At 46.1% G+C, this 27,999-nt stretch overlaps 2 protein-coding genes across 6 annotated transcripts in view; one reads left to right on the top strand and one right to left on the bottom strand.

The window, feature by feature from the left end:
• mars1 (methionyl-tRNA synthetase 1) overlaps positions 1-20,509 on the bottom strand; it is a 49,814-nt gene extending 29,305 nt beyond the window's left edge. The window contains exons 1-8 of one of the 2 annotated variants that reach the window (XM_059956264.1): positions 20,301-20,509; positions 19,484-19,574; positions 17,895-17,973; positions 16,000-16,134; positions 14,802-14,877; positions 13,106-13,278; positions 684-796; positions 307-423 (exon numbers count right to left, since the gene is read on the bottom strand). In XM_059956264.1, the coding sequence (XP_059812247.1) occupies positions 307-423; positions 684-796; positions 13,106-13,278; positions 14,802-14,877; positions 16,000-16,134; positions 17,895-17,973; positions 19,484-19,574; positions 20,301-20,409 (893 nt within the window). In that variant the 5' untranslated portion in view covers positions 20,410-20,509. The remainder of the gene's footprint in view (positions 1-306; positions 424-683; positions 797-13,105; positions 13,279-14,801; positions 14,878-15,999; positions 16,135-17,894; positions 17,974-19,483; positions 19,575-20,300) is intronic. The other variant, XM_059956263.1, reaches the window with a different exon arrangement.
• A 5,341-nt stretch (positions 20,510-25,850) lies between these two features.
• arhgap9 (Rho GTPase activating protein 9) overlaps positions 25,851-27,999 on the top strand; it is a 264,445-nt gene continuing 262,296 nt past the window's right edge. For 2 of the 4 annotated variants that reach the window (XM_059956258.1, XM_059956255.1), the window contains exon 1: positions 25,851-26,239. The gene's annotated coding sequence lies outside the window, so the exon portion shown is untranslated. The remainder of the gene's footprint in view (positions 26,240-27,999) is intronic. The other 2 variants (XM_059956256.1, XM_059956254.1) reach the window with 1 other exon arrangement.

Here is a 27,999-nt window from a genome sequence, read left to right as displayed (position 1 = left end):
CAACCGCAACATTACATCCCAACTCCTGCACTCAGGGCCCTGATGATGAAGACCAACATTTCAAATGCCTTCTTCACCATCCTGTCTTCCACTTTTAGAGAGCAATGTACCAATACCGAGGTCGCTCTGTCTATAATACTCCCTGGGCTCCTGCCATTCCGTGTGAAAGCCCTGGTTTAACTTCCCAAAAAGCAATTCTGCCTTCCTCTCAGCATCACCCCCACGCTGTTATTCGGACCCTCTCGGCCTCCTTGCACTCAACCTGGTCAGTGGATCTCCACCCTGCCCCCAACTTCCCTTCCTCACCTTGCGAAGACGTCAGCACTGAGCACGCAGCCAATGATGTTCCCCAGGTGCGGAATGTTGTTGACGTAGGGTAAGGCACTGGTGACGAGGAGGTTCCTCTCATTCTTCCTGGGCAGGCTGTAGAGTGAGAGGGGAGGAGTGAGAGAGAGAGAGAGAGAGAGAGAAAAAGGAAAAATAAGGGAGAAAGAGGGAGGGAGAGGAGATGTATAAAGGGGACCCAGGTGCCTCTGGCTAATTGGGATGTGGAACAAATCACTGGTCCCACTATCCAAGATCACGGAGGGTCCAAAGAGGCAAGCAGGTAGACCGGGGTGAGTTTACGAGCATGTTTTGGACAGGGGTGGTGGTGGGTTGGGAAGGGGCACAGGGATGCTCACATGGGGTGCTGTAACTGCCGTGGTTTCGGGAGCCCTTTCAAGCCACTCAGCCAGGCTTCCTCTGCCTGCCTTTCCTCTTCCGCCGTCACCCTGCGGTCGACAACATCCCCTTCCTGAAAAACAAAAGCCGGGCGGATAACTGCAAATCAGAAGGCGGTCACTCGGCCCCTCTTAATCCCACTCTCCCCCCACCCCCTCCTCCCCATGCCGCAGTTGGCCCAATCCCAGGGGAAGCGGGGGAAACACAAACCAGTCCTCATCGAGCAGCTTCAAGTTCCTGAGTGTCAACATCTTAGAGGACCAACATATCACACGAGCAGCTCTACCTCATTAGAGTCTGAGGAGATTGAATATGACAAAAAAAACTGTCATCATTTTACAGCTGTACCGTGGAGAGCATTCACCGTCTGGTGTGGAGTCTCCAGTGCAGAGGATCACAAGAGACTGCAGAGGGTTGTAGACTCAGTCAGCTCAATCACAGGCACAAACCTCCCCAACATCTCAGACATCCTCAAGAGGCAGCATCCATCAAGAACCCTCAATGGACATGCCCTCTTCTCATCACTCCCATTGGGGAGGAGGTACAGGAACCTGAAAACACACACTTAACGATTCAGGAACAGATTCTTCCCCTCCACCAACAGATTTCTGAATAGTCCATGAACATGAATTTGTTATTCCTTTCTCCTTATACTGTTTATTTATGTTTGTAATTCATGATGATTTTATGTCACTGCTTCTGCAAAACAATAATTTTCACGTCATCTATGTGACAATAATTTGGATTCCTCTTGCCTTTTGACTCCTCCCAAACATCTTTCTGTCCAGTCCTTGAATACATCAGATCTTGTAGGTACAATCTTTACAATCGTACCATACAAGAAACACTTGGGAAGGTACCCGGAGGGGTGGGGCTTAGAGGGATATGGACTGAGAACAGAAAATTGGGACACCTCCCTACACTGGTTCCATCTCGTTTCACACCTGAAAGGAAAGGGTTAAATTTGTTTCCTCCTTGGTATGTGTGAAAATGTACATTTGTAAGACAAAATGGTGTGAGCCTGGGATGTGAGAATGTTTTGAGAGAGGGAACCAGTCCACAGGAGTACTTTGAGAACTCGGTGTGGGTAAGTAAGAGACTACAGCCTTGAGAGTAGATAATAATGAAAAACATGTATGTTTGGGACAGTATTAGCATAATGGATCCTGAAGGGCATAAAAAGGGAAATTCCTTTGTGCAAAGGGGAACCTTCTCTTAGGTTGGGTTACTACTAATGGAAATAGAGAGAGAGGTAGAGTGAGATAGGTATAGGGCAGTGGTCCCCAACCACCGGGCTGCAAAGCATGTACCACGATACGAGTCAGCTGCACCTTTCCTCATTCCCTGTCACGCCCACTGTTGAACTTGAACGCACGCGAGGTCATCAGTCGGTCATTAACGTACAACTACTCGATGAGTAAAAAACAAACGTCATTTGAGAGTTTCTTTGGAAAAGGTGGTAGGGACATAAAAGGCCTAATGATGACGATAACGCAGAGACGGCTGAGGCCGAGACTGCAAAAAAGGAGAAAGCTTCCTTCAACAGAAAATACGAGTCGTACATAAAATACGGCTTTAATGCAACCAGTGACTCACACGCTCCAAGCCACTATGTGGAGACAAGCTGTCTAATGAGGCAATGAAGCCCTCAAATCTGCTTCGGCACCTTGAGTTCAAGCACCCTGCACTTAAAGACAATCCCGTTGAGTTTTTTGAGTGGAATAAAACGTGAGCAAGTGGAACAGAAGCAAGTGCTGAGAGCCACTGGCTCCACAAATGCTGCTGCTCTGAGAGCATCGTACTTGCTAAGGCTAAGAAGCCTTTCACTGTTGGTGAAGAATTGATTCTGCCTGCTGCCAAGGACATGTGACGTGAACTGTTGGGAGAAGCTGCAGCTAACAAGGTGACACAGGTTTCTCTTTCAGCTACCACAGTTTCAAGGAGAACTGATGACATAGGGGAGGACATCAAAGCACAGTTGTTGGAATGGCTTAACAAGTCACCATGGTAAGCCAACCCGGTCGACGAGTCTACCGATGTTGACAAGGCAATACTGCTGGTTTATGTGTGATATATATTTCAAGAGGATGTGCACAAGGATGTGTTGTGTGCACTGCCGCTGCCAACTAACACAACTGGGGCAGGACTATTCAAGTCTTTGAATGACTCCATGTCAGGCAAACTGGACTGGTCATTCTGTGCTGGAATATGCACAGACGGGGCTGCAGCTATGACTGGACGGCTGTCTGGTTTCACTACCCGAGTCAATGCCAGTCTACACACTGTCATACACAGGGAAGTGCTGGCTAGCCGAAAAATGTCACCTGAACTTAACAGCGTATTGAGTGATGTCGAAGTTATCAATCACATCAAAGCAAAAAGCCCTCACACCTTTGCGAGGAAATGGATGCAGAACACAAACACGTTCTCTTACACACTGAAGTCAGGTGGCTATCAAGGGGGAGAGCCCTGGCCAGGGTTTTTGAGTTAAGAGAGCCGCTACAGAGATTTCTTTCAGGAAAAAAGTCACCACTGGCAGCATACTTCAGTGACGAGGAGTGGATAGCAAAACTCGCTTCTCTGTGTGACATCTTCAACCTGCTCAATGAACTGAATTTGTCACTTCAGGGGAGAATAACAACTGTCTTCAAGTTGGCAGATAAAGTGTCTGCTTTCAAAGCCAAACTGGAACTGTGGGGACGGGGAGTGGACAGGGGCATATTTGACATGTTCCCAACATTAGCTGGGATTTTGGGAGAGACTGAGGCTGCACCGTCCTCCTCATAACTGGCGCACAATCACCTATCTTCACTGTCGACCGAATTCGAGCGTTACTTCCCAACTGCAAATGACCCAAGACGTGCAAAGGAATGGGTCCGTGACCTATTTGTGAATCGTCCATGTCAGCGCGGGAAGAAGATCAACTCATCAAGCTGGCAAATGATTGTGGGTTGAGAAGTATGTTTGACATAACATCTCTGCCAGCATTCAGGATCAAAGTCAAGGCTGAATATCCTGAGATAGCCATGAAAACACTGAAAATGTTGCTTCCATTTCCAACATCATATCTCTGCGAAGCGGGTTTTTTTGCAATAAATGCAACAAAAACTAAAATGCGGAATAGACTGGACATAAGGAACCCACTTCGAGTATCGCTGCCTCCCATCATCCCTTGGTGGGACCGTCTTGTTGCAGGGAAACAAGCCCAGGGCTCCAATGGTTCAGCGATATTGGTGTGTTGCAATGATTTTTTATGTTCATACCAGAAAAATATGCACTGTGTTTAATATCCAAAAGTTACTTAAAATGTTATGATGCTATTGACTTATACATGAGTTATTATTGACTTATCACTATATTCATGCAAGGAAAATATGCGCTGTTTAATATTAAATTCGTTAGATAAATCCTTTTAGAAACTAAATTGAGTGTATTAGCCACTTATAAGTGAGTTACAGCTGACTTATCACCTATATTCCGATCACGATTAACACCACCCCCCCCCCCCCCCACCCCCCGGGTCGGCCGGTCCGCAAGAATATTGTCAATATTAAACTGGTCCATGGTGCAAAAAGAGGTGGTGACCCCTGATATAGAGAGGTAAACAGAGAGAGGTACATAGAAAGAGAGGTAAACCAAGGAACGAATTTTAAAATGTTTTCTGCACAACAATTTCCTCTCTGCTTGAGTAATGAAGGTTCGTATGCCAGGATGCTCTTCATTGACTACAGCTCAGCATTCATCTCATCACTGAGCCTTAGATCCCACACTACCAGGTTCAGTTACAGCCATCAAGCTCCTGAACTGGCATGGCAACAGTCATAGACCACTACAGAACAGAAGGCCTTCAGTCCATCTGGTCTATGGCAAAATGTTATTCTGCCTGGTTCCATTAACTCACACCAGGATCACAGCCCTCCATACCCCTCCCATCCATGTACCTATCCAAAATTCTCTTCCACCACTTCCACTGCAGCTCGTTCCACACTTACACCACCTTCTGTGTGAAGTTGTTCTTCATCAGGTTCCCCTTAAATACTTCACCTTTCACCCTGACTCATGACCTTCAGTTCTAGTCTCAACCAACCTCAGGCTTCGCAAATTCCTCAGAAAGTAGTGGTGCTGCCGTGCTTTCTTCGTAATTGCACTCACGTCCTGTGCTCAGGACAGACCCTCTGAAATGATAACACAGAGGAATTTAAAGTTGCTGACCCTCTCCACCTCTGATCCTCCAATGAGGACTGGATCACAGACCTCTGGTTTCCTCCCCATAGTCAATAATCAGCTCCTTGGTCTTGCTGACATTGAGAGAGAGATTGTTATGACACCACTCAGCCGGATATTCAATCTCCCTCTCATATGCTGATTCATCACTTCCTTTGATTCAGCCTCCGACAGTGGTGACATCAGCAAACTTAAATATGGCATTGGAGCTGTGCTTAGCCACACAGTCGTAAGTGTAAAGCGAGTAGAGCAGGGGGCTAAGCACACAGCCTTGTGGTGTACCTGTGCTGGTGGAGATTGTGGAGGAGATGTCACTTTCAATGAATTATGGATCTGTATTCCCAGATCCCACTGTTCTCCAATGTGCAACATCTCATGCTTATCTGAAATAAATTCCATCTGCCATTTTTCAGCCCATTTTCCCAGCTATTCCAGATCCTGCTGGAAGCTTGAGTAGGCTTCCTCAATGTCCACTATGCCCTCAATCTTAGTATCATCTGCAAACTTGCAGATCCAGTTTATCATATTATCAAACAATAGACCCAGCACCAATTTATCCCTGCAGCACACCACTGGTCACAGGCCTCCAGCTAGAGAGGCAACCATCTACTACCACTCTCTGGCTTCTCCCACAAAGCCAATGTCTAATCAAATTTACTACCTCATCCTGAATGCCAAGCCACTGAACCTCTGGACCAGCCTACCATGTGACACTTTGCCTAAAGTCCATGTAGACAACATTCACTGCCTTGCCTTCATCAACTTTCCTTGCAACCTCCTCGTAAAACATTGTAAGATTGGTTCGATGTGACCTACCACGCACAAAGCCATGCTGACTGTCCCTAATTAGTCTGTTGATCTAAATACATATGTATCCTCTCCCTTAAAATTCCTTCCAATAATGTACCCACTACTGATGTCAGGATCACTGGCCTATAATTTCCTGGTTTATTTTAAGAACCTTCCTTCAACAGCAGAACAATAGCTATCCTTCAATGTCTCAGTACCTCGCCCGTGACTAAGGACATTTCAACACCTCTGCCAGGGCCCCTGCAATTTCTGCACTAGCCTCCCAAAAGGTGAGGGGACAACTTGCCAGGCCTTGGGGACATATCCACCCTAATTTATCTCAAGGCAGCAAGCACCTCCTTCTCTGTAACTTTGAGAAAGTCTATGATGTTGATGGTGATATGCCTCACTTCTATAGATTCCCAAGTAAATACAGATGCAAAAAATCCATTTAAGATCTCCTCCATCTCTTTCAGCTCCACACATATATGACCACACTGATCTTCCAGAGGACTAATTTTGCCCCTTGTTTTCGGTTTGCTTTTAATATATCCGTAAAAGCTCTTGGGATTTTCTATAACCTTGCTGCAAAAGCAACGTCATGCCTTCTTTTAGCCCTCTTGATTTCCCTCTCATGCGTTTTAATACTCAAGTACCTCTTTTGTCCCTACCATGCACCTTCTTCTTAACCAGGGACAAATTATCTCTTGAAAACCAAGGTTCCCTAAACCTGTTATCCTTGTCTTTTATTCTGACAGGAACATACTAACTCTCTACTCTCAAAATTACAGTTTTGAAGGCCTCCCTTCACACCTTTGCCAGAAAACAATGTCCCAATCCACACTTGCTAGATCCTTTCTGATATCATCAAAATTGGCCTTTCTCCAATTTAGAATCTGAACCTGAGGACCAGACCCATCTTTCTCCATAATTATCTTGAAACTAATGGAATTATGATCACTAGTTGCAAAGTGTTCCCCGACACACATTCTGTCACCTGCCCCGTCTCATTCCCTAACAGGAGATCTAGTCATTCACAATTACCCTGAACTGATTCTGCAACCTATAGACCAACTTTCAAGGACTCTTTGCAACTCATGTTCTATTATTTTTTATTGTAGTTTGTATTCTTTTGCACAATGGTGTTTCTCAGTCTTTGACCATTTATGTATAGTTTTTTTTGTAAAATATTGTATTTTTTCCCTGTAAATGCCTGCAAGAAAATGAATCCCAAGGTAGTATTTACTAACAAGTCTGTAGATAGATAATAAGTTTACTTTGATTTTGAACTGAATTTGACCAGAGGATTATTTTGCCATAAAGTTTTAAAGCACAGAAACAGGCTCTTTTCCCGCTGTATCTATCTGTAGTGTGAGGTGTGGGATCAGAACGCAGAATTGTTATTATTGTTCTTGTCGTTTAACTTTTTAATGCACTTTATATCATCACCTGTAGATGTGTAAGTATGGGACAATCACAACTTTCTCTTGACTTCATTTTGATGCTCATTCTTTGAATAATAAATCAGCTATAATCAGCAAGTTTTACACCTCATTCTCGATTTCCAAAAACAAACAACAGGTCCAACAGGTGGTGCTGTTTCCAAAGGGAAAGAGTGACCGTGACTATCTACACCCACCCCAAAACTTGCTCTTCTTCTCCAACGTTGTGCCTGCACCACCACCCCAGACCCCAGCACCCCTCAGGGTGGAAAACTATTCCCCCTCCAAACTTCAACACTGTGGGGAAAATACTTTGAATATTGACCCCATCTATGAGGTTAACAGAACGCAGAACAGGACCTTTGGCCCATAATCTCTGTGCCAAATACAAAGCAGAATTATACTAAACCCTTTCTGCCTACATATGATCTACACCCCCCCCCCCCCCATTCCCCGCACATTCCTGTGATTGTTTAACAGCCTCTTAAACCCATCTATCGTATCTGCCTCCAGCACCACCCCTGGCCGCACATTCCAAGTACTAATCATCCTGTGTAAAAAAAAACTTGTCCCACTCGTCTTTGCTGTTCCAAACTAATTTTAATAGCAATTAAACACCTAACTAAACTATTCCCTTCTGCCTACATGATATCCATATCCCTCATCCCCTGAACATTTGATAATTGAAGAGCCTCTTGAACACTTCTATAGTACCTGCCTGCAACACCACATATGGTAAAATAAAACTTTCTCCCTCACATCTTAAACGTAAGACCTCTAGTATTAATCATTTTGACACCGGGGAAAAGACACTGCTGTTCATCTGTGCCTCAAATTCTCTGTTGAGCACCTCCCCCCGATTGCCACAAAAAGCAGGATCTCCCATTTCAACTTCTCATTCCCATTCAGATGTCTATTTATGGCATCCTCTATTGCCACAATACCAAACTCAGGATGGAGGAGCAACACTTCCTATTCCATCCGAGTAGTTTCCAGTCTGATGGTATGAACATTGATTTCATTAACTTCCAGTCATTTTTCATCCTGCCCTCTTTTTCTCCCCCATTCTGTTTACCCTCATGTCTCTTCTTTTATCACCTGCCCATCACTCCCTTCGGATTCCCTTTCTTCTGTGGTCCACTGTCCTCTCCTATCAGATCCCTCCTTCTTCAGCCCTTTACCTCTTCCACCTATCACCTCCTAGCTTCTTACTTCATCCCCTTCTCCCACCTACCAATTTTCTCCCTCACCTGGCTTCACCTATCACCTGCCAGCTTGTAATAATTCTCCTTTCCCCCTTCTTATTCTGGCTTCTGCACCCCCCCCCCCACCTTTCCAGACCAGAAGACCCAAAACGCCGATTCTTTATTTCTCTCCATAGATGCTGCCCGACTTGTCGACTTCCTCCAGCATCTTGTAAGTTGCTTAAGCTTTCCAGCATCTGCCGAATCTGTGTCTATCTTACAAACCTCTATCAAAACTTAAAAAAAGTTCAAAGTAAATTTATTATCAAAATCACCATATGCAATCATGATTCATCTTCTTGCAGGCATTCACAGTAGATCCAAGAAACACAACAGAACATTAGAATGAACAAAAGACCACACCCAGCACAAAGCAATTAAACAATAAACATGTGAAAGCAACAAAATGTGCAAATACAAAAACATAAAAAATTAAGCAATACATATGAGACGAAGAGTTGCTGACCCTCTCCACCTCTGATGAGGAGTGGCTCATGGATCTCTGGTTTCATCCTCCTGAAGTCAATAATCAGCTCCTTGGTCTTACTGACGTTGAACAAGAGGTTGTTGTCATGACAACACTCAGTCAGATTTTCAATCCCGTCCTGTACGCTGATTCATCACCAGTTTTGAATGGGCTCATAACAGTGGTGTCGTCGGCAAACTTAAATGCAGCATTGGAGTTGAGCTTAACCACACTATCATCAGTGTAAAGCGAGTAGAGCGGGGGCTAAGCACACAGTCTTGTGGTGCTCCTGTGCTGATGGAGATTGTGCAAGAGATATCGTTGTCAATCCAAACTGACTGGGGTCTGCAAGTGATGAAATTGAGAATCCAATTGCACAAGGGTGTATTGAGGCCAAGGTCTTGAAGCTTACCAATTAGCTTTGGGGAGATGATGGTATTGAATGCTGAGCAGTAGTCGATAAAGATCGTCTGATGTGTGCACCTTTGCTGTCCACATGCTCCAGGACTGAGTGAAGAGCCAATGACATGGAATCTGCTGTTGACCAGTTGGAGTGGATCGAAGTTGCTTCTCTGGCAGGAGTTGATGTTTCATCACCAACCTCTCAAAGCACTTCATCACTGTGAATATAAGTGCAACTAGATGACAGTCATTGAGGCAGGTTACCAGTTCTTCACGACCAGCATAATTGAAGCCTTTTTGAAACAGGTGGGTATCTCAGAGGGCAAAGCGAGAGATCAAAGATATTGGTGAACACGCCACCTGATTGATCAGCACAGGTCTTTAGTACTCAGCCATCTGGGCCAGATGATTCCCATGGGTTTACCCTACTGAATGATACTCTCAGCTTGGCCTCACAGACTGCAATCATAGGGTCATCGGGGGCTGGGAGTTTGTGAAAGCACTTCCACATTTTGATGGTCAAAGCAAGCATAAATGGCATTGAGCTCATCTCAAAATGAGGCCTTGTTGTCACCTATGTCACTTGGTTTCACTTTGTAGGAGATGACAGCATTCAATCCCTGCTACAGCTGTCCAGCATCCTTCTGCGATTCAAGTTTAGTCGGGAAATGCTACTTTGCACGAGATCATAGCTAAACCTCTTATTTTACTTGATCGCCAGACCTGAACAACACAGATCTGACCCTCAGCAGATTGCAGATCTCATGGTTCATCCAGGACTTCTGGTTGGGGAAGACCGAATGACTTTGTGGGAACACACTCGTTTCAACAAAGTCTGACAACCATTGTGCTTTCATTCAGATCCACAGATAAGTCCTTCAACACGGCCCAGTCACACTGACTTGAAGTAATCCCATTGCTGCTCCTCTGCCTCCTGCCACCACCTCTTTGTTGTCCTAATCTCTGAAGCCTTGTTCTTAGCCTCTGCCTGTATGCAGGTAGGAGGAGGACTGTGTTGGCACGTGGCCAAGTGGTTAAGGCATTCATCTAGTGATCTGAAGGTTGCTAGTTCGAGCCTTGGCTGAGGCAGCGTGTTGTGTCCTTGAGTAAGGCACTTAACCACACATTGCTCTGCGACGACACCAGGTCGTCCCAAGCTGTATGGGTCCTAATGCCCTTCCCTTGGACAACATGGAGAGGGGAGACTTGCAGCTTGGGCAAATGCTGGTCTTCCATAAAGTTTCCCTGGAAACTTTCCAAGGCGCAAATCCATGGTCTATCAAGACTAATGGAGCAGGAGAAGAACCAGCCAAATGATCAGATTTCCCAAAATGGTCACTTTGCCACTCCTGAACAAGTCGATTTGTTTATTGCACTGATGTCCTCCACTTGTGAGGAGAGAGTGTGTTTGTTTCCTATAGAAAAGGAAAATAACCATTTTGGAATGGGATTGCTCTGTAAAAGATTTAACAAGCCAAACGTAGGGAGATATGAATGCCAGTTCAACAGGTTTGTGCACCCCATTCACTTTAGTGTTACTAGTATGCAAATAGCTTGAGTTGGATGGTTTCACTTGAGTGTCGCTGGGTTTCTTTGACCAAGTTAACGCTGATCAAAGTTCCCAGGAGTACATATCACCAGCAGCCTGCCCTGATCCAACCAGGTTGCTGTCACGACCAAGAAAGCTCAGCAGCATTTCTACTTCCCTCAGAGGCAAAAGAAATTCTGCATGTGCCCCATTGGTCCTTAACCAATGTGCCATGGAAAGCATTCTGCCTGGATACTTCACGGCTTGGTATGACAACTGCTCTGCCCGTAACTACAAGAGACTGCGGAGAGTTGTGGGCACAGCTCAGCACATCAGAGAAACCAGCCTCCCCTCCACGGACTCTGTCTACACTTCTCACTGCCTCAGAGAAGCAGCCAGAATAATCAAAGACCCCTCCCACCCCAGACATTCTCTCTCCCCCCCGTCCCATCGGGTTGAAGATTCAAAAGCCTGAAAGCGCGTTCCATCCGGCTCAGAGACAGCTTCTATCCCACTGTGACCAAACTATTGAATAGTTCCTTTGTAAGATAAGTGGACTCTCAATTTCACAACCTAGCTTGTTGTGACCTTTGTATCTCATTGTTTAATCCTGCTCTGCACTTTCCCTGTGACTGTGACAGTTTATTCTGCATTGTGTTATTGCTTTACCTTGTTCTACCTCAATGCACTGTGTAATGATCTCATCTGAATGGACAGTGTGTAAGATTGTACTCAGTACATGAGACAATAATAAACTAATTCACAATCCACCGATGTTGCAGCCTGCTTCAGCCACTCACGGAAGGTGTCAGTGGCTGTGCGCCATCCAACGGATGATGCGGGACGTTTTTGTTGTGATTGCAAGACTCTGGTGAACATTGGTAATCTAGAATACTTAAAGAGTCCAATTCACTGGCAAGACTGACAGCGGGGAAGCTGCCTTAGTTGTGGCACGGACCAGGCCCTCATTCACGCCTTGGGGTTGCCTGTTGAGTCTGCTGAGGAAGGAGACGCTGAATTCGGCGCTGGGTTGGAGGCTGCCCTCCAGTGTTCGTTCAGTGGGAGATCAGCTGGACTGCCTTTGTCTGCGGGTACACTACGCCATGTGGCTGTTCTTGCCAAAACATGGGGCTCCGGGATAACACTTGTGCACCATTCACCTACAGGGACTTGGGCGTATTATTAAACTTTAAATGTTCTTTTTGTAACTCTACGTCGTTCTGCTATCATAATTATATGTGCTTTGTGACTGTTGGTACTGTGCTTTGCACCTTGGCTGCAGAGGAACACTGTGTGGTTGAATGACAATTAAACTTGAACTCTGGGCATGCAGCAATAATAAACCAACTCCAATGTACAAAGGTATCTTGGAATCCAGGTCCACACTTCCCTGCGAGTGGTTAGGATGCCAAAAGAAAAATAAAGGCATACAGCACACTTTCCTTCTTCAATCGGGGCATTCAGTTTCAGAGTCAGGAAGTCACGATGCAGCTGTATAAAACTGTGGTCAGGATGCGTCTGGAGTATCACATTCGGTCTGGTCGTCCCTTTAAAGAGAAGCTTTGGAGGGAGCAGAAGAGCCTCACCAGGATGTTGCCTGGATTGGAGGGCATGAGCTATAAAGGGAGATTAGACAAACTTGGGTTGTTTTTTTTGGAGCGGCGGAGGGGGAGGCCTGCTAAAAGTTTAAAAGGTTATGAGAGGCAGAGGTAGAGGAGACAGTTGGCATCGTTTCCCCTCCTGTGTTGAATTGTCTAATACCGGGGGCACTGTTTTAAGGTGAGGGATGTAGGCAGGTTCAAGAGAGATGTGCAGGACAGGTTTTGATTTTGAAAAGAGTGTGTGGTAGGTGCTTAGAATGGACTGCCAAGGGATGTTGTGGAAACAGGCAGAGTGAGGAAGGACAGGGTCCTAAAGGAGAGAAATGGGACTGGTGGAGACAGACAAAGACGTTGTCAGGGCACAAAGGGCTGATGGGTCTGTTTCTCTGCTGTCCCACTCTCTACTGATGCTGAGCTTGTGATAACTGGCAGATCTCTATGAATTCCCCCCCACCCAGAATCATGTTTATTGTCACTGTGAAGTTTGGAGTTTTGTGCCAGTGGTACAGTGCAAAGACATAGTTACTTAAAATTTCAAAACAAAAGGGAATAGCAAGGTAACCTCGATGAAAACTCGCAGCAACCTCTTACCCAAAGACCCTGCGCCTGACTGCGATGTGGGAAAAACCCAGCGCAGCCAGGGAAAACGCACAGGGGAGACATGCAAAACACACACCAGTTTGTACCTGAGTCCTGTCAGCAGGAAGCTCCTCTGCTGGTTGCGAGGGAGGGGCGTGCTTCTGCAAGTGGGGCTTGAAGACTTGCAGCCCCTGCCCCTCCAGTACAGCAGTTGCAGCTGCGAGGCAGGGTCCTGTGCAGGACATGCGCCGAAACCACTCACTCAGGGTCACAAACTCGTCTGTGGAGAAAGGGGTGCATTTAAATGGGGGGGGGGGGGCGGGGAGAGAGAGAGAGAGAGAGAGAAAATCACTATCAGCAGTTTTAAACTCAGAGGCAGCAGCTCAAAATTCCTGGCTGTTAATGAATTGTTGATAGATGCAACCACAGGGAAGGCATGCCACTATCTTCACTTTCTCAGGAGGTTAGAATTGTCAGCAAACACTCAAACCTCTACAGATGTACTGTTTCCTGACTGGTTGCATTACAGGCTGGTACCACAAGAAGCTGCAGAGAGTTGTGGACTCTGCCCAATACATCATAGACACATCCCTCCCCACCATGGGTAGTGTCTACAGGAGGTGCTGAGTCAAGAAGGCAACGTCCATCATCTACTTCCCTTCAAACATTCAGTCTTGCTGTACTGAGGGTTGTGCCGGTTGGTTCAGGAACTGAATGTTTGAAGGGAAGTAACTTTTCCTGAACCTGGTGGTGTGGAACTTCAGGCTTCTGTACCTCCTGCCCGATGGGAGCTGTGAGAAGATGGGATGGCCCGGATGGTGGGGATCCTTGATGATGGATGTTGCCTTCTTGAGGCAGCACCTCCTGTAGACACTACCCATGGTGGGGAGGGATGTGTCGGTGATGTATTGGGCAGAGTTCACTGCTCTCTGCAGCTTCATATGTTCCTGCAGATTCAAATACATGTATGCACATGCAATGAGAAAGCTACTTGCTGCAGCATGGCAGCTATGTAGCATCAGATCAGCACAGACAGGCTGGGAGCCATTTCCTCTGAATCAGAGGAAGAAAGGAGACCTAGGATAGGTTTATAAAGTTATGAGAGATACAGAGTCTTCCTCCCTCCCCAGGATAAAAATGTCAAATACCAAATAATTTGCATTTAAATGTGAGGGGGAACGTGCAGAGGAAGTTTCTTTTTTATACATCAGGAGTGGAAGGCTGTCAGGTATGGAGGTGCAAGCAGATATGCCAGTGGTGTTCAAGAGAAATTTAAATCAGCTCATGAATGCACAGGCAATGGAGTGATATGGACCACATGCAGGCAATTTTTCTGTACTTGTGCTGTAATGTTCTGTTTTCTATGTACTGTGGATGTTGAAAATCTTGAACAATAGACACAAAACACTGGAGGAACTCATTTCAGGCCGAGACCCTTCATCAGTACTGGAAATGAAGGGTGCAGAAACCAGAATAAAATAATTGAGGGAGGAGGAGGAGTTGATAGATGAATCCAGGTGAGTATTGAGTAGTCGGCTCTCCTTTCCCCTCCATACATAGATGGTACCTGACCTGCTGAGTTGTTCCAGCTTTGTGTGTGTTGATCTATGGACTCAAGGACAGCTTCAAGCTTACTGTTGTCATACACTAGAATGGATATCTCAAACTCTTGGTCTCAGAATCTACCTCCTTGTGGTACAGCACTTTCCCCTGTAAGGCACAATCTGAGTGGATGGCATGCAACGTAAAAGCTTTTTTTTACTGTATCTTGTTATGAGACAATAATAAACAAACCAACGATACCTTGAAGTCCCAAATCATCCTTTAGGAGTGGATAGAGAGTTCCCCAGACCACAATATCAGCCACAGTCACTGTGTCCTTTGAGAGATAGGAGGAACAAGTTTTGCTGTTTGTTAAGCGATCAACTTGACCTTCATCCATTTTTATAGAACATATCCTATCCAGATGCCTCACGGTTTGGTTTGTCAACTGCTCTGCCCGTGACCGCATGGAACTGTGTGGAGTTGTGGACCCAGCTCAGCACAGCACAGACTGTCTACACTTCTCAAAGCCTCAGTAATGCAGATCACAGACCCCACCCACTCCACGCATTCTCCCTTTCCTATCAGGCAGACAATACAAAAGCCTTAAAACACATACCACTTTCTATCCCACTGTTATCAGATTCTTGAACGGACCTCTTGTACAATAAGACAGACTCTTGGTTTATTATGATCTTGTACTTCAGAAGCTGTACAATGTTCCAATTTGTATGGACAGTTTGTAAGACAAACCCTTCACTGCATCTCAACGAGGGTGGCAAATCCCACTGATCCACCACTTTCTAGCTGAAGGACTCCCTTCTCATCACAGTTCAAGGGCTATTTCTCCCTGCTGTTATAAAGCTATTGAATGAACCCCTGGAACAATAAGATGGACTCTTGACATCACAATCTACCTTGTTATGACGTTGCACCTTATTGTCTACCTGCACCGCACTTTCCCCATAGCTGTAACACCTTATTCTACATTCTGTTGTTTACTCATTGTTTCGTATGCCATCTATACTAATATGTGCTAAATGATATGGACGGTATGCAAAACTGTTTTTCACTGTACCTTGGAATACATGACAATAATAAACCAATTTACATTCCCATATCACATCTCGCCAATTAAGTTCCCGCACATTTATGTAGATTAAACAGCATTTGCCACTTCTGTGCCCAGCGTTAGCTTTGCATACTCTTTCACCTTGTGGCCAGTTAATGAACCGCTTACCAGCTCCCCACCCTGAATGATCCATGGGGCTAGGATCACTCTGACTGATCAGCAGGACCCGAATTGAAAGCTCCAGTGAGGGAGCCTTCCGTCATCCCACGGTGGTGGGGACCTTTCCCCCTCCACAGAAGAGCTGGGACAGCAAGAAGAGAGGGATGGAGGGACAGGGAGTAGGGAGGGAAAGTGGTGAGGGTGTGCTGCGGGGGTGGAGACACTCACCGAGGTGAGGCAGGGCAGCACCGAGCTGCTTAGAGCCTGGTCGAGGTGTGTCAGCTGCCTGCTGACCATCTTCGCAGCCTCCTCCTTTCTCCTGCCCTGTACCAGCTCTGCATGCAGTGCTCCACACACAACCGGCTGTGAAACATGAGAGCCAAAATTCACTGAGAAACTTGCCACAGCATCAGACAGACAACACACACAAGAACAGTACAAATTTTTAAAACACTTTTTACAAGAAAGAACACAAACAAGTAAAAGTCCATTCTAGTGCAGAGTGGTCACTGTGTTGCTGTACTGAGGTGGTGATCAGGGTTGTGCCGGTTGGTTCAGGAACCGAATGGTTGAAGGGAAGTAGCTGTTCCTGAACCTGGTGGTGTGGGACTTCAGGCTTCTGTACCAAACAAACTTCTCACCAAACTTTAGACTCTGGGAGTTAACGGCTCCCTCTTCAACTGGACCCTTGACACTCTGACCAACAGGCCGCAATCAGTAAGGATAGGCAATATTCACAAGAAAATTATAAATTACACACTATTTTGTTTTACAAAGAAAGGACACACTTAGAATCAAGAAAAAGTCCACTGTATTGCACAGTGTTGCCATAGTAAGGCACTGATGCTGTCCACTGTGACGGGTATAAATGGCATAAAAATTAGCATCACCATGGTACACTGGGGGAGGGACGTTGCCTTTTTGAGGCAGCACCTCCTGTAGACACTACCCATGGTGGTGAGGAGGTGCCCATGATGTACTGGGCAGAGTCCACTGCTCTCTGCAGCTTCTGAATGTTCCTGCACATTGAATTGCTGTTCTAGACCGCGATGGTTCGGCACCTAACAGTATTGTATGTCTGTAGAAGTTTGTCAGAGGGTTCAGCCAGCAGAGCAGGAGAAACAGGGAGATACGGAGGCCCTCCATTAGTCAGGGTCAATGTGGTACTTGAGTCAGTGCAGTATGGTATGAACAGCAGGCTCCCCTTCTCCAAGCAGCTGATGAATCGAAAGGAACAGGAGAGACTGGTACAGTTCGGCACCAGTGGCGACGCAGGAGTTGCCAGTCAGCATTGAACTCAATGAAGGACTATCTTTGGGACTCCAGCTCTGGATTCTCCCCCCCCCCCCCCCCCAACCAGGGTTTCTCCTGAAGCCTTCCCAGTGAGTGTGCACAGCAGAGGTTTCAGATCAGTTTTCCTTCCCCCAGGTGAGCCCCGAAACACAGCTGTCGAGCCCCATTTGCTGAAAACAAGACGCAGAACTGCAAAACAATTGCCAGCAGGTAAAGCTGATGGTTAAGAGAGGCAAACGGTCCACTGAACTTCCTTGATACTGAGCTGGAGCTCAGAAACAGGGAGGGTTTGATGCTGTTACTCAGGGCATTGTACACCTACCACTTCCGTAACCACTCCAGCCCAATCCACTCCTCCCCGCACCAGGGCAGGACTCATATCGCTGGGCCATTACCACCTGCCTCCCCAGGTGTAACAAAACTACTTTGAAATTGTGTTCCTGGTTCTCTCCTGACTCGGCAACAAGAGGCACCCACAAAGGAGTGCCTACGTAAGTGTTAAAGGTTAGAAGAATTACTTTATTACAGTTATATAAAGAACAAAATACTAGAAGTAAAAATGATGCTTAATAAAAACAAGGAAGAAGGCAGAGTGATTGTAAAGAAACAGAATAGTACTAACAGTCAATACCAGAGGGAAGCTGACATTAGAGCTGGGGAGGTGAGTGGTAACATCCCAGCATTAGCAAGTCTTCACCTGCAGCCAGTCTCAGCAACGTGCACCCAGGTCTCCACATTCCAAGCTGACACCATTTTGTCTTACAACTACGTCTTTTATTGTTTTACGCTTTGCACATTCCACATAGGAATCAAACTCACACCCGACTCACCTGCAGTTGCGTTGCCTCCCACTCAAGCCACCGATTTGTGGCATCACTTGGCAACTTCCCGCTGATTGTGAACAGGTACCTTGCAAGGTGTGGGTGGGGGTGGGGAAGAGAAAAAGAATGCAAATCAGCAAAGGAGACTCCCTACCCCACTGAGCCAGAGCCAACGAAGCTGCAACGTCTCCAAAACTCAGTCCAAGTTCAGTCAACATCCTCAGAGCACACTCAAAATGCCGGAGGAATTCAGCAGGTCAGGCAATGTCTGTGGATGGAAATGAATATTCAACATGTTGGGCCGAGACCCTTCATCAGGGCAGGGGAAAGAAGACAGAAGAACAAGCTGACAGGTGAGAGTGGGGTGGAGATGAAGAAGCTGGGAGGGATTAGGTCAAGAGGTAAAAGGCTGAAGGAGGAATCTGATAGGGGAGGAGCGTAGGCCATGGGAGAAAGAGGAGGAGCAGCAGCTCCAGAGGGAAGTGATGGGCAGATGAGGAGAAGGGGCAAGAGGGAAGCCAAAAAGGGGAATGATAAAGACAGATGGGGAAGGGAGACAAATTACCAGGAGTTGGAGAAATTGATAAACAGCTCCCTGCCCTGATGACGAGACCTCGGTAATGTCTCACAGCTGTCACCCAGTCTGGCAGTCCTGGTCCTGATGCTCCTGTACCTCCTTCCTCTTTGTAATGGGTCAAAGAGATGGTGGGATGGGTGGTGAGAACCCTGAACAACGCTTTGGGTTCTTCATATACAGTGCTCCCAGTAAATGTCACAAATAGGGGGGGGGGGGGGGGGGAGACCTTGGTGATCCTATCAGTTGCTTTTACTAGCCTCTGTAGGGTCTTACAGCTTTTGTACCACACACTGATGCGGCCAGACAGGACACTCTTGATAGTTTCTACGGAGTCACTCAAATGGGGGCGGGAAGCCTTGCATGCCTCAATCTCCTCAGTAGAGATAGACGATGCTGAGCCTTCTTGGCTAGTGAGATGTTGTGGGTACAGGTTAGATTATCTGTTATGCTCACACCAAGAAACTTTCTCTTCACCCTCTCCACAGCAGTTATTGATGTCCAAAAGAGTGGCTAATCTGTGTCTTCTTGAAATCCACAATCATCTCTTTTATCTCGTCCATGTTGAGATTTAGGTTGCTGTTCTTGCACCATTTGATATGTCACCCATTCACCCAGTGCTCAGCGTGCTGGAGCTTGAGATAACATGCATCACCTGCCAGCTAGTACTCCTTTCCCTCCTCCCACTTTCTTATTCTGGCCTCTGCCCCCTTCCTTTCCAGTCCCAACGAAGGGTCCTAGCCCAAAATGTCAACTGTTTATTCATCTCCATAGTTGCTGCCTGACCTGCTGAGTTCCTCCAGCATTTTGTGTGTGTTGCTCTGGATTTCCAGCATCTGTGTTTATAACATTCTTGTAGATTCCTCTGTTTAACAGCACCTTTCCCACGGCAGACTCGAGGGCAGGGAACCCGCGGAAATGGGACACAAGACCGGAGTGTTGAGGAGGGGAAGCTCTTCACACCTGGAAATTTTTCTTCCAATCGAGAGTGAGACAAACCCAACTCTCTCCTCTTTATACTCACTGACAAATTGCATTGCCGGAGAATATGAAGTCTCCAGTTGGGAGTTGTAGGGCAGGATGTCGGGGCTGTGACAGGTAAGGCACCACGCACTCTGGAGGGAGACAAAGAGAGAGTCAGTGGTTCCACAAGAGTACTGCATTCCCCCTCCTCCAGACTAACCTTGCTCCAACACTGGGGTCCCTCTGCTTCCCTGGACAGGATCTACCATGAGACAAAAGGCACACAGGACTCTCCTGCACCGAGGGTTCCTGTGCCTTCAGCTGACCTTTCACCAAAATTGCCTTCTTTCATCTCCCTTCCTTTCCACCCCAGCCATTTCCTCATTCCTGTCTGCCTTCTGCCCCAATCACCTCTCCTGCCCCCACCCTTCACTCTCCCCTCTTGCACCACTTCTCTCTATTCCCATCCCCTACCCATTAACCTCCCATCTCCCTCTTTCAAACTGCCCCACTCTTCTCCCTGCTCCTCCTTCAACTTGTCTACTGTCACCACTTGCCCCAGTCCCCTCCACCCTTCCAACATCTCCTCTCCCTCCCCTCCAACCTTCCTTCCTTCACCCTCTCACCCCCTATTCCAAATCACCTTTCTCCCCACCTCCCTCTCGCCACTCCTTTCCCCATTCCCACCCATGCCATATTCCCACACTCATCTCACCACACCACCTTCTCTTAACTCTTCCCCTTCACCAACACCCTCACCACCCAATACCACACCCCCTTCACCATACTCCCCTCACCAGAACCCCCGTCCGCACAGTCCCCTTACCCCACACTCCTCCCACCAACCTCCACCCTTCCCATTCTCATCCCATTCACACCGTTCGGGGAGATTTGCTTCTGATCGAGCCGGACCCCTGTCAACTCCACAGCAGCCACCACCTTCAAGTTGCCAGGGACCCCGGGGCTGAGGAACAGCTTGATGGCCATAGCTTAAACCGTGCCTGCGGCTGATGCAAGCGGAGAACTGCCGCAGCGAGGCCACGCGATGCCGGTTCGGGCAGCCCCACCCCCTTCTCCGCCGAGGGAGATCGGGAATTGTAGTTCTACCTAGCGCTCAGAGTTACTGAAAATTAAGACTACATCTCACAGCAGGCACAGCGGGCGTTCGTCATACGCAAACCAGCTCCCCGGTTGGCTGATACCGAATGCACGCTGGGGAGATGTAGCCCTTTTGCACTTAGTGCTTTGAGAGTTAATAAGTACTGACTCCATCTCCCAGGAGGCACTGCGGACACCAATGCGGACAGAGTCTGTACATGCCGAGGATTGCAGTACAACCCCGGAACTGGGAGCCAAAGGGAAAGCGAATTATATTTCCCGGCAAAGCCCAATCATCCGTCACCTGCGGACCGGCTTTGTTGATTAGCCGATCCCCCAAAACGGGGGCTCTAATCTAATTGCCGTTGATGATGCGGGGGGGGGGGTATTAATGATGCGGACTACATCTCCCAGCAGGCATTGCGACCCGGTGACACAAGAACTAGTTTTGCCGCATTATTGTTCTCGTAAGTTTCACCCGATCATGCATACTGAACATCAATGGGTGAACACCCCATTCCTCACAGACAGACTGGCTATTGGCTGATCCCACAATGCACGCTGGAGGTTGTCCTCCAAGTGCTGGGAATTAATGGGTTTGCGAACGACATCTACTGGCATAATATGTTATTGGATTCGAAACTTATGTTGGTTTTGGGACTTTTTACTAAAGTATGGGTTGAAGGGTAACTTCCTGCTTCCTGGAAATTAGCATTGTTATCCCTAAATTGAAATATGGTAAGGATCAACCAAATCCTTCCATTATAGACTTGTTTCGCTAACGTCACATGTATGTAAGATAGTGGAACGAATTGTTATAGCAAGGCTTTCTTAATTTATTGAGAGTAGTGGAACATTAGCAAGACCAGTGTATGCCAATCTGGATTTCATAAAGGGAGAATGACCATGAACTCGTGGAATCTGATATTCGTAAGGACCAAGTTAATAAAGTTTAAAGTAAATTTTCTTGTGGGCATACTCAGGAAATCTATAGAATAGTAACTATAAAAGGATCAATGAAAGATCAACCAGAGTGCAGAAGGCAACAAATTGAGCAAATGCAAATATGAATAAATATCAAGAACATGAGATAAAGAGTCCTTTGAAGTGAGACCATTGGTTGTGGGAACTTAATGGTGGGGCAAGTGAAGATGAGTGATGTTATCCCCTTTTGGTTGTATATCTTACTGTACATACTATTTATTACAAATTACTATAATTTGCACATTCAGATGGAGACGTAACATAAAGATTTTTACTCCTCATGTATGTGGAGGATGTAAAAAATAAAGTCAATTCAATTCAAATTTTGTTCTGGAGCCTGATGTTTGAGGGGGTAATAACTATTCCTGAACCTTCTTCCTAATGGCAGCAGTAAGAAGAGAGCATGACCTTGGTGGTGGGGGTTCCTGACGATGGATGTTGCTTTTCTGTAACAGCGTTTTGTGTAGATATGCTCAGTGGTTGGGACGGCTTTACCTGTGATCGATGGACTGGACCAAATCCACTACTTTTTGCAGGATTTTCTGTTCAAGGGCATTGGTGTTTCCATACCAGGCTGTGATGCAGCCAGTCAATATACTCCCCACCACACGTCTATAGAAGTTTGACAACATTTCAGATGTCATGCCAAATCTCTGCAATCTCCTCAGGAAGTAGAGGTGCTGCTGTGCTTGCTTTGTAATTGCACCTGTGTGCTGGGCCCAGGACAGGTCCTCCAAAATGATAAGATCGAGGAATTTAAAGTTACTGACCCTCTCCACCTCTGATCCCCCGATGAGGAGTGGCTCATGGACCTCTGCTTTCTTTCTCCTGAAGTCTATAATCAGCTCTTTGGTCTTGCTGACGTTGAGTGAGAGGTTGTTGTTGTGGCCCCACTCAGCCAGATTTTCAATCTCCCTCCTATATGCTGATTCAACACTACCTTTGATATAGCCAACGACAGTGGTGACATCAGCAAACTTAAATATGGCATTGGAGCTGTACTTAGCCTCACAGTCATAAGTGTAAAGTGAGTAGACCAGGGGGCTAAGCACACGGCCTTGTGGTGCTCCTGTGCTGATGGAGATTGTGGAGGAGATGTTGTTACCAATCTGAACTGACAGGGGTCTGCAAGTGAGGAAATCAAGAATCCAATCAAGGAGATATTGAGGCCAAGGTCTTGGACTTATTGATTATTTTGAGGGAATGAGCTTTAGTGGATAAAGTATCTTTCCTGTCCAGATGTTCCAGGATTGAGTGAGGAGCCAATGAGATGGCATCTGCTGTGGACCTGTTGCTCCGGTAGGCAAATTGGAGCAGATCCAAGTCACTTCTCAGGCAGGAGTTAATATGTTTCATCAGCAACCTCTCAAATCACTTCACCACTGTGGATGTAAGTGCTACTGGATAATAGGCATCAACATAGATCACCACACTCTTCTTAAGCACCAGTATAATTGAAGCCTGCTTGAAGCAGGTGGGTACCTCAGTCTGCCAAAGCGAGAAGTTAAAGATCTCAGTGAATACTCCAGTCAGTTAATCAGCACAGGTCTATAGTACTTGGCCGGGTACCCTGTCCAGTTCGGATGGTTTCCATGGATTCACCCTCCTGAAGGCACCTCACACATCAGCTCCAGGGACTGATATCATAGTACAGTCAGGGGATGAGAAAGATCACAATGGTTCCTCCATGTTCTGACATTGGGCTCATCTGGATGTGAAACTCTGCTGTGTCCTCTGTTGCTTGATTTAACTGTATGAGAGGTGATAACATTCAAGCCCTGCCACAACTGTTGAGCAGTCCTGGTCGATTCAGTGATAACAGTTTGCTTTCATGTAGCGAAAGCTTCTGATATGTAATGGACACAAGGGTTGCTGCTCAAACTGGGAAAAATGGGAATAGGTGGCAGAATGTTGAATTAGATTGAAGAACTTTGTGAGAGAAAGATGCAAGTTAGGATGGGAACAACATTCTGTAAAGAGTATGAGATGGAGAATGGGACTCCTCAGGCATGTAGCCAACTCCTTTTTAATATTATGATTAATGATAATGATTAATGATATTTTCTTAAATGTTGGCTCAGACATTTCCAAATATGCTGATGATGGAGTCATGTAGAAGAGAGGCAGGGATATAAATTATATAGTTAAATAAATGTAGGCAGCTATTAATTAGTAGAAAAACTGGTGATGTTGAAGTGTGTTTAAATTTTCTGTTGCAAAGACTCAATTACATTACACCCACAATTTATCTTAAGTTATATAGTAAACCTCTTAAGCAAGAGTCAGTGATAAACTTTCTCTCGGTATGTGGATGGACACAAACCTAACATGGAAGGTGCGCGTGAATAAAATTCTAGAGATGTGTTAAAAAAAAGCCCTTAATGTGCTAAGCACTCAGGTGCTTAATTGGGTGTAATTGGGGTGTGAATAGGAGGTCACTGACTAATGTATATTGCTTTAAAGATCTGTCTTTGATTATGGATGTGTTGCTTATGGGTCAGCCTCACCAATGGCCTTAAAGCCCCTGGATAAAGTTCAAGCTCCAGTAATGAGATTATGTTGTGGTGCTTTTAAATCATCCCCAATCTCAACATTACTGGTAGAAATGGGTAAGCTCCCTTTACATCTAATCAGGTTACAGTTAGTGATGATTTATGGGTTAACGTAAGAGGACATAAAGCTTGTCATCCAATATTGGCAACATTAGTAATGTATTGGGAGCACTGTGTTGGTAAGGTCGTCAGTTTTGGGTGGATGGGAAATGAATGAGCACAAAGTCTTGGGTTGTTTGATGTGGAATATGGTCAGCAGTGTCCCCCCTTCTGTCAGTCCTCTATGGTTTTCCCCTTTGGCTGTGGTTGATTTGGGCCTTGAGAAAAAGATCAAGATGAAGACTGATTTTTCATGAAGGAAGTGGGAACGTCTGCCCGTAGTAGTGAGAGGTCCTTGAATACTCCTGCCAGTTGGTTGGCACATATTTTCAGAGCCTAACATCGGCCTCTGAGACAGAGATCACAGGGTCCTCAGGTGCAGCAGGGATCTTCACAGCTGTAGTTGTGTTCTCCCTTCTAAAGCGTGCATAGAAGGCGTTGAGTTCATCTGGTAGTGAAGCATTGCTGTCATTCATAATATTGGGTTTCACTTTGTAGGAAATAATGTCTTGCAGACCCTGCCAGAGTTGTCGTACATCCGATGCTGCCTCCAACCTCATTCAAAATTGTCTCTTCGCCCTTGAAATAGCCCGCTGCAAATCACACCAGGATTTTTAGTACAGACCTGGGTTGCCAGAGTTGAATGCCTACAGCAGACAATGTACCTCCTGGTTCATCCACAGCTTTTGGTTTGGGAATGTACAGTAAGTCTTTGTAGACATACACTCATCCTCACAGGTTTTAATGAAGTCGGTAACAACTGCAGCATACTCATCCGGGTTCGAAGATGAATCCCTGAATACAGTCCAGCCCACCGATTCAAAGCAGTCCTGTAGGCGCTCCTGTGCTTCCCTTGTCCAAACCTTCTTGGTTCTCACTGCTGGTGCTGCAGTCTTCAGTCTCTGTCTATACTCAGGGAGTAGAAGTACAGCCTGGTGGAGTACAGACTTCCCGAAGTGAGGGTGTGGGATAGCACGGTAGGCGTTCTTGATGGTGGTGTAACAATGGTCCAGTGTATTGTTTCCTCTGGTGTTGCAAGTGATCTCCTGATGGTAGTTGCTTAAGTAATTTTTTTTTCAGATTGGCCTGGTTAAAATCTCCCAAAACGATGGTGAAGGTCTTAGGGTGTGCTGATTTGTGCATATTGATCCCATTGCTCAGATCATCAAAAGCCTGATTGACATTGGCCTGAGGCGGAATGTAAACTGCTACCAAAATGTCCCCAGAGAACTCCTGTGGTAGGTAAAAGGGAGGGCACTTAACTGCTAGATATTCCAGGTCTGGTGAGCAGAATTGGGACAGCACTGATATATTTGTCAAAAAACAGTGCAGCATGTTTGTATGCAGTTCCTATGAGGTGCAAAGGAAAAATTGCTAAATTGAGATCTTTGGGACAGACACAATTCGAGATGGAAAGTTTGTTAGTATATCACTGGCATTGTAATGTATAAAAGAGCATGTTTAAGTTTCTGAAAAACATTAGACTTTTTGACATTATTTTCGATTGGGGAGTGGTATTTAATGGGTATACTTCCTGTATCTTTGCTCTCCACACTACAACTCAGTAGATGACGGTAATGTTGGTTTGCCAACCATTAAACTTTACAAGAAGTAGATGAATAATTTGGCTGGTGCCCTCAATGCAACGTTAGGGGTTGTAGTATAATTTTGTTCTTGATGTCCGAGTTCAATGGGTAACCGGACTACATCTCCCAGGAGGGACTGCGGCATTCACATGCGGACGGACAGACTTCGCTGGTTGGCTGGATCACCAATGCATAACGCCAGTTGGAGTCCATTATCTGCTCTGGGGGTGGTAATTCAATGAATTGGAACTACATCATCTCGCTGCAGACAATGCGGTCGATCACAGACTTGATCTCTAATGTAGGTTGTAATCAGAATCAGGTTTATTATCACTAACTTGGAGAACCTGAAATTTGTTGTTTTGGGGCAGCAGTACATTGTAAAGACAGAACAGTTACTATAAATTACAAAATGAATGAATTGTGCAAAAATAAGTTAGTTCATGGCCGTTCAGAAATCTGATGGCAGTGGGGAAGACGCTGATCCTGAATTGTTGGGTACGAGCACCTTTTTGCCTACAATAGGAACAACAAATTATTATTCATAGTTTATATATAGTTATTTATAGTTTTTCATAAATTCCATTGTATTTCTTTATTTTCCTCTAAATACCTGCAAGAAAACGAATCTCAAGGTAGTATATGAGGACATATACTTCCTTTAATAACAGATTTACTTTTAAGACGACGCGGCCACTTCACCAGGGCGGATTAAAGCCCGCCTGCTTCAGGACGCTTGCCGCCGAGTGACATAGTGCACGTCGGAGCTATTAGGCCAGCGGGGTGGACAGGTGAAAGGTGTTTCTTTTTTATTTTTCTCCAACCGCACGTTTGTCTCAATATTCCGGGACAAACGTAAGACAAATAATAATATTAATAACGCCCCACCGCTACTTTGAGCCGTCACCTGGTTGAATTGACGGTGTTTATCCCGCAGCAAAAGTTGAACGGTCAGCGGAGCCGACGTGATTGACAGCCGTTCGCGTCAATGGAGTCGAAGCTATGGTGGGACCAAAGGGTAATCCGGTGTACGACTGGCTGGCTGGATCTGAGCCAGCCAATGGGGTGCGAGGGCGGAACTGCGCGTTCTACCCGTTCTTGCCATACTAGCTCCCAGCAGAGTGTTCTCATTTTCTTCCCTTAATGTCCTCTGTAGCCCTGCAACTTTTTCTCTTCACGTTCGCAACGACAGCCCCGTTATTCTACCATTCATCCACACACACTGCGGGAAGTGATTCACAACGATCGATTAACATTGGAACATGGGGTAAAACCTGAATCCTGACATGTTAAGGGTCCATCTTAATGTTCTAGGGGACGGTTCAATAGTCTTATAACAAAAAGGGGTCTGTCCTTAATCTGAGTTGAAGAAGGAGCCTGGTGATACACAAATCTTTTATCCCAGTGTGGAACTATCAAATATTGGAGGGGACAACTGGGGGGAGGGGGGGTTAAAGGAGATGTGTTTGCCAAGTTTTTTACACAGGGAGTTGTGGATACCTGGAATGCGCTAACAAGGATGGTGGTGGAGACAGACACAACAGCAACATTTGAGGAAGCAGGAGAGGGAAAGAGAATAGACAGATAGTGGAGAATACCCTCAAGTCGTTCCCCTCAATATCAGTTTCCTGTCAATACCGCTTTGGATTCTATTGAGGGTGGGGTGGAGTGACCTACCAGGGGAAAACCCGCAGCGACCAAATCTTTGGCATTGAGTCTGGCTTTGTGGCTCAGAAGGGAAGGGAGGCGAAGGGGGTGCAGTAGTGATGGGGGGGGGGGACAGAAAGCAGATTCTGTGGGCTTGAAAGAGACACCCAGATGGGATGTTGCCTCTTAGGTGCCAGGTCAGGGACATCTCAGTTTGGGTCAACGGCATCCTAAAGAGGGAGAGGCCATGATACATATTGGTACCATCAGGGATGAGGTCCTGAAGAGAGAATATACAGAGCTAGGTAGGAAGCTGAAAAGCAAGACCTCCATGTTAGTAATCTCTAGATTGCTGCTTGTGCCTTGCACATTGAGGGTAAGAATAGGATGATTTGACAGGTGAATGTGTGGCTGAGGAATTGGTTTCAGAATTCTGGTGAATTGGAATCTCTTCTGGGAAAGATATGATATGTACAAAAAAGGACAGTTACACCTGAACCTGAGGATGAACAAGGATGATGAACTTAGAGAGACGGTCATTAGTTATGGGGGTTCCGATATGCAGGTAAATTTGGAAAATCAGGTTGGTACTGGATCCCAAGTGGCTGAAT

Source organism: Hypanus sabinus, chromosome X1 (genome assembly GCF_030144855.1).
Source record: "Hypanus sabinus isolate sHypSab1 chromosome X1, sHypSab1.hap1, whole genome shotgun sequence".
In the NCBI taxonomy this organism is placed as follows: domain Eukaryota; kingdom Metazoa; phylum Chordata; class Chondrichthyes; order Myliobatiformes; family Dasyatidae; genus Hypanus; species Hypanus sabinus.
The sequence above is the reverse complement of the archived record's forward strand: the minus strand, read 5'-3'. Positions and strand labels throughout refer to the sequence as shown.